The following is a 7,289-nucleotide window of genomic DNA, read 5'->3' as shown; positions in this document are numbered from 1 at the left end:
CTTCTTCTTCTTCTTCTTCTTCTTCTTCTTCTTCTTCTTCTTCTTCTTCTTCTTCTTCTTCTTCTTCTTCTTCTTCTTCTTCGCTTTTCAAGTAGCTGGCCATTGCTTCTCGGACCTTTCTGCAATCGTTCCAAGCCAGGTTCCTGGGCCCTGTTGCCATATTTTGTTCGGTCTCCCCTTTCTTCTTTTGCCTTCTTCCTTTGTTTGCATAATGTGTTTCTGGAGTGAATCATGGCGTTAGACAGGCCTAAAATTTATATTTTTCATAGTAGTTCCTCGTTCTTCATTTTCTATCTTCAGGGTAGTTTTAGAGTTCTTCTATAACATTTTGTCTCGAAAGCCATAATCATTTTTGTCTCTTGTTCATTGATCGTCCTTGCCTCAAATCCAAATATCGTGCCGGAGGGGAATATGATGCTTCTCTCAGTAACGTCACGTATCTTTGCATTGTCCTTTTCAAATCTATGTCATCCTTTTGAGTTCTGAAGCAGTGACTTCAATCAATTCCTCGTTTAATCTGTTGGATTGCTTTCCGGTTTGCCTCAATTCTGGTGTCGAGATATTCAAAACTGCTTGCACTTACTCATTCTTCCTAATCACTCTTTGTTAAAGCCACACCCATGCATTTGTCTATTTCTATGATTTTGGTCTTGTTCTAATTTAAATGAAGTCCTTTCTGGTCACTGTGTTCTTTGATAAAATCTACTAGATTTATTATACCTCCATAGTTCTCCTCTGTTGCCGTTAAGTGCCGAGGGGAGATGCAGTTTTCTGTATAAAAAGAGAGAGAGAATATAGGAAAAGATGGATGGATATAGGATGTTGGGGGTGGGGGTGGGGGGTGGGGTGGGAGAGAAAACAAAAGATATTATCGCTAGATATAGAAAATTCTTTTTTGTTCATGTATTGTTCCAGGCGGTTCACATTGTCATCCATATCATCGTCAGAATCACATTACATCCTACTCAAGGTAGTCCTCGTCATTACCAGCACCTACTTCAGAAAGATCTTCAAAATAATTTCTCGATTTAAAAAAAAGAGAAACCAGTGTTGTATCCGCTCTGCCGTTAAGGGAAAAAATAAACTTGGTCAGCAGCTGTTGTCACACTGTAGCGTTGTTTTATGAACTTCTTTATGGGGAGGTGGGAAAGTTTGCTGAACGTTGTCTGGGTTGTTGGTGAAGTGTTAAAGCTGAGAGGCGGGAGTGTGAGTGTGTGTATATGTGTGTGTGTGTGTGTGCGCGCGCACATGCGTGTGTGTATATGTGTGCGTATGTGTGTGTGTACGTGTGTGTGTACGTGTGTGAAAGAGAGAGAGAGAGAGAGAGAGAGAGAGAGAGAGAGAGGGGGAGGGAGGGAGGGAGGGAGGGATGGAGGGAGGGAGGGAGGGAGAGAGGGAGGGAGGGAGGGAGGGAGGGAGGGAGGGAGGGGGGGAGGGAGGGAGGGAGGGAGGGAGGGAGGGAGAGAGAGAGAGAGAGAGAGAGAGAGAGAGAGAGAGAGAGAGAGAGAGAGAGAGAGAGAGAGAGAGAGAGATTCGCATTGATTTTGTCTTCCATAGGAAATAAAATATTTATAATCTGATTTACAATGTAACATAAATCATTTTATGCGAGCTGTATGTATTTCACTTCTAATTACAACCAGCTGTTAAAACTGTGTTATGTCGTGTGTAAATGTATTTATCTGGGTTTTTCAGTTTTAGTAAGAATTTTACGATACTTGCAACAAAAAATAGGTCACATAAGTGCCGAAAATTAGACTAGAGCTATCCCTAGAGGATAACACATCAGAAAAAAAGGAAGACTGATATGCATGGTAAATATTTGATAGGAAAAATGCAGCGAACCTCACTAAAGCACCCACCAACCTCCAACATATTTGTCTGGTGCTCTTTCCATAACTTTATCTTGTCGCTAAAGTATATCAAGCTCTGCATCTCTACTAGATCTACTTTGTTTTAATGAGACACAAGAAAATATTCATCTTTTATTTATCTTTGCCCCCCCCTACCCCCCTCCCTCGCTCCTGTCCCTCCCTTACCCCACCCCCACCCCCCCCCCCCGCTCTTTTTCACCCTTGCACCACCTCACCCCTCTCACCTCGCCGCCCCTCCCATCTCCTATCTTCCACGCCCCCGCCCCCTCCCATTCCCCTTTCTCTTGACTCCCCCCTCCCCCTCCTCAACAGGCCTATGCATGGGTGTCCATCATCTTCGTCTTTGTCTCCATCTTCTCGTTCTGCGCGGAGACACACCCTCTGTTCAAGGTCAGGGCCAGAGACATGACTCACATGGCCTCGTTCTACGAGTTCTTCAACCTGGAAGCTATCCAGTGGTGGGATCTAACGCATCCACACAACGCCACAGCCGACATCATCAACGCTACGTCATCACTGAACTCCGCAGCCAATCAAAACGCTAGTGGGAGTGGTTTAGCTAGTAACATCGCTCTGTCAAACTCCGCCCCTTCTTCGTCCCTCCGTGGGTCGTCGTCCAATACGAACTGCGCGTGTGATAGGAGGGGCAGGGCGAACGTTGTGTTTGACGAGTATTATACGGACGAGGGAGATGATGCAGATGAGGAAAGGGAGAATTATACGGGCAATAGGCTCCTCCCACATCCAGCTCTAGTCATCATGGACATGTCTTGCCTCGCCTTCTTCACCATGGAGTACCTCACTCGCTTCCTCTGTTCGCCCAGCAAGAAAAATTTCGTGCGCGCGTTACAAAACATTGTGGATTTCCTCGCCTTTGCGCCGGATTACGTTGAAATACTTTTCCTTATCATCGACCCCAGCCAGACAGAGGGGATGGCCATTATGGAAATGCTTTTTATTCTCCGAATTTTACGTCTCTTTCGAATCTTTCGCCTAATCCGTCACGTTCCTGGTTTGTGGATTCTTCTGTATACGCTCAAGGCGAGTTTCAACGAGCTGATGCTCATGTGTGTCTTTTTGCTCATCGGTATGGTCGTCTTCGCCACGCTCATCCATTTTGTTGAGCCAGATGGGATCTTTACCAACATTCCTGTGGGGTTCTGGTGGAGCGTGGTTACCATGACAACGGTAGGTTACGGGGACATGTTCCCGGAATCGGCGGCCGGGTATTTTATCGGTTCTTGCTGCGCAGTGGCGGGTCTGCTCATGATAGCCTTCACCGTGCCCATTATCGTGAGTAATTTTGTCCTGTACTACACGCACGTGCAATACGGGCTGGCCAGGAAAGACCGCGAGTTGGCGAGGCAGAGGGAGGAGGAGCTAGAGGCGGAGAGGTTGGCGGAGGAGGCGAGGAAGAAGAGTAATCTGGACGTGGAGGGGGCGTGTTCTACGACGGCGACGCCCACACCGCTGCCGACTCCCCCCACCACGACGAGGAATGGCCGGACGTACACGTACGTCAACCGACTGGAGCCCAGCGCCGAGGGCGAGGAGCCTGATGACGCCACTGACGTGTCGTGTGTCAACGGGGGCGGGGCTGGGAGTGCAGTGTTTATCGTAGAGAGGGAGACTACTGTCACATGACAGACAGTGGACAGTGGTTAAGGTGATCACTTGAAACACAGTGGGCGGAGTCTATAATGTGATTGTCAATTGAAGGATATTGACCAGTGTCTACAGGTAACGTGGCCTTGTAGAGGAGGGTATTATTATTTGACAGTGTTTGCACCTAGCATGGATTCTTGAGAGATATTATTGGCCGAGATGGATCTATAAATATTAAATGATCTATAAATAACACGGTCACTTGGCGAATGTTGGCAGTTGTCTTCGAGTAGGATGGGGTGACTGACTTGTTAATCTAAGTTTTCTTTTGTTCTGAGACTTTTTTTCTCAAGATTGTTACCGGATTTCACTGTTGATTGAATTCTTGCCAATCGTTTCAGTATCACATGACCTCGACGTCTTCTGTTAGATGATGCAGTCGTCGTCTTTCTCATCATCATCATCATCATCATCATCATCATCATCATCATCATCATCATCATCATCATCATCATCATCATCATCATCATCATCATTCCATCTCCTCCCCCTTTTTTGTTGTTGCCCTCACCCGACCCACCCTTCCCCTCCCCACTCCTTAACAAGGACTCGGGGTAAATGATGCATTGAGCTTCCTGAAATGGCGGAAAGTCATTTGTGAGGCAGCGTGGTGGAATCAGGCTCTCGTCAATTTTTGGACATGTTGAGTTATTGGTATCATCTTAAAGCTTGTTCACTTGTCTTTATTTGGATGGGAAAAATATCCATTTATCTTGAATACAATTCGAGATATTTGAGAAAGAAGGAGGTAGGGGTCACCTGTTTTCAGAGGTAAAATCAGAGAGAAAATGGCCGCTGAGATTAGTTTCTTCCTTAGCTTAAGAATCCGTGGTAACTGAAAATTTACATTTTTTGTGTCTTTAATCAACGTTTTTCAGGACAATTCACACAGAAATGAGTTTTTGATGGGCATGAAAGGTGTTAAGCCAAAAAACAAAAAATTCGATAAAAATTCACAAACCTGCGGAAAAACACGAGTTTCTTCATTTTGATTATTTTGACGAGAGCCGGATTTCACCACGCTTCCTCACATTTGGTTTTTTGTGTGTTTTTTTGTCTTTATTTTTCAGTATTTGGAAGAATGTCACTTTAGATCTCTGGCGACTAAGATACGTTGGTTTCCAAGACTGCAGTTTGTGAAAATTTAGTTTTGTTTGTTTCATCGTTTGTTTGTTTGTTTGTGGGCGCAGCTGTTGATGTTGTCGTTGCTGTTGTTGTTGGCTTTGCTCGGGGTAAAGTTACCCCACCCAGCCCCCAGTTGCGTATATCATTTTCCTCACAAGTTCTAGTTTTTCCCAGTCGTAATCGCACATATTCAAACGCAGTTGGACAGTTCTACTGTAATCTATCCAAGTCTTTGAAAATTATTCCTACATCGTATCTTTTATAACTTCAGAGAAAAGCAATGCTGAAAGCTTTTAAGTTTCTGAATGTCTGCGGAAAAAAATTGCAAACACAGTCAGTATTGGCTGAGTCTCAGGAGTCGAGGACTTCAATATTACCTGGGCAAGAGGGAAGTGAGGGCTAAAAATAACCTGCTGCTGTAAGGAATAAGAACGACACCTCAATTCTTTGACGAAGAAGAGACGCCTGGTTGTGTTGTTGCTTAAAAAGTTTCCACTGTTTACTTTTCTTAAGTGTTTTCTACCGTTGTCTTTGGTATAGAGGTAAGGCGCTCTCATGTCGCATGCTAAAGACCCATGTTCGATTCCTCAGTGTGGAAATTTTTTTATCGAGTGTCTCGGTGTTTCTTGAATAACATTGTGTCAGTCTAAGCTCGGTGTGGCACTGACTGACAGGGTCGAAGCCCACCACCTAAATGGTCAAAGTTGTGTTGTTGGAGGCTTTAAAAAACTCCTACTTTGGATTGAAAGAAAGAGAAGTGTTTTTCCCATAAGGCTTGGATTGTTGCACGTCTTTCTTGTTTGTGTATACAGATCACGTGCTGGGAGAGTGGGAGGAGGTGGGGGAAAGGTGAGGGGAAGGGGGTGGGTGAAGAAAGGCGAAAAAAAGAGGGGGGGGGGTCTAGAAGGATGAGGGATGGTGAGGGGGTAGTGGGGAGGTGAGGTGGTTGGGGAGGGGTGAGAAGGGGCTAGGTGGATTAGAGCTAGGAGGTTGTCGTAGGTAGGGGTGTAACAAGATTGAAGGGGGGAGGGAAAAGGAATAGAAAGAAGGGAGGGGTGAGGAAGGGGGCGGGGGAGTCGACGAGGTGGGAAGAGGTCTCGAATTGCCCCCCCTCTACTTCCTTGACCCGTCTCCGTACCTCCCCTGGGGAGTTCTGGCACCAGACAAAGCGGTACATGGATCACGTGATTCGATTGTTGCTGAACGGGCTGACCGGCAGACTTTCGAGGCTGGGCACTGGTCACTCCCCCAGGGACTCTCTCCCGATGTCTGTTCTGACTAATACAGTTTGAGGACGTGTTTGGACCGGAGTCGAGAGTACAGTTTGTTGTACGTATATGGGCCGATATCCGGGTGGCTGTTCTGGTCATAGATAATAGTAATTGTGATATCCTAGACCAGGCACTATCATGGCCGACGCTCTTTGTTCTCTATACAAACTTCTTAGCCCTGCTGTGCACCATGGGTGTGCAAATCTACTAAGACTAAGAGTTAAGAGCAAAACACCAGTCTCTCTGTTGTCCAGCGTGTGCACAATATTTCCATTCTTGCCCTTCATTTGGTTCCAAATAGAGTCAAGTGGCGCGCTTCTTGGTGAACCGGAAGTACGTCAGAGTTCACACTCTTTGATATTTTAACACTCATCTATGGTTCTGACTGCTACAGTTTACGGCATGTGTATAGGTCGATGTGTGGGGGAGTACAATTTAATGCGCGTACACGGTAGGCAAGGAAGATCGTCCATTCCATAGAAGTAAAAAAATAACGTAGTGTGAGAGGGGCTCCTCATGATATTGATTGTTATAGAAATATAGAACTAGGATGGCGACAGAAGGCGAGGGATTATTTAAGACTGAGGAGAGTTAGAGAACACAGAACTAGGACAAACCAGGTGGTGAGGAGGGATTAATTATTCATGATAGAGGATCGTTATAGAATTTAGAACTAGGACAGTGACAGACAGCGACCCGTATGCATTTCTATAAGACATCCATTAAATGCAGACCAGCTTGCACGGGGATATTTAAACATCTTTAAAAGGCGTCAATTAAATGCCTACGAGATTCCACAGAGATCTTTAAACATCTCTAAAAGGCGTCAATTAAGTGCCTACCAGCTTGCACTGAGATCTTTATATATCTTCATAAGACGTCCATTAAATGCCAACGAGCTTGCATAGAGATCTTTATACATCTCTATAAAATATTCATTATAATAAGCCTACCAGCATGCACAGAGATCTACCTACGGCTCCTTAAGACGTCCTTTAAATGCTTAACAGTCAGTGTGCATGCCTTGTAATACTCACCGCGCATTCTTTATATTGTTAAATCGCACAAATCAAAATGCTATACTGAGGAGTAAGTTAAAAATAATACCTAATGATAAGCTGCAGAACTCACCCCACTCCCATATAATCGAGGCTTCCAATTCCTGTCTGTGGGTTCCCTGTGTAGTATTATTATTACTAATATTAAGTTCAATCATTTAATTATTTGTTGTTGTTTGTCGTTTATTTGTTTGTTGTTTATTTTAGTGTGATTGCTCTTGTTTTGTTTAATCTTAGATTTTTAAAAAGATGGTATTACACACACACGCACACACACACACACACACACACACACG

At 44.8% G+C, this 7,289-nt stretch overlaps 1 protein-coding gene across 1 annotated transcript; it reads left to right on the top strand.

Moving 5' to 3' along the window:
• Positions 1-2,186: 2,186 nt before the first annotated feature.
• LOC101846477 (potassium voltage-gated channel subfamily A member 1) lies at positions 2,187-4,009 on the top strand (the record flags this gene model as incomplete). Its single annotated transcript, XM_013090451.2, is given in 1 exon segment — positions 2,187-4,009. A coding segment is annotated over 1 exon segment (1,332 nt), but the record flags the coding sequence as incomplete, so codon positions are not given.
• Between the last annotated feature and the right edge of the window lie 3,280 nt (positions 4,010-7,289).

This window comes from Aplysia californica, unplaced genomic scaffold (genome assembly GCF_000002075.1).
Source record: "Aplysia californica isolate F4 #8 unplaced genomic scaffold, AplCal3.0 scaffold01285, whole genome shotgun sequence".
Taxonomy (NCBI): domain Eukaryota; kingdom Metazoa; phylum Mollusca; class Gastropoda; order Aplysiida; family Aplysiidae; genus Aplysia; species Aplysia californica.
The sequence above is the reverse complement of the archived record's forward strand: the minus strand, read 5'-3'. Positions and strand labels throughout refer to the sequence as shown.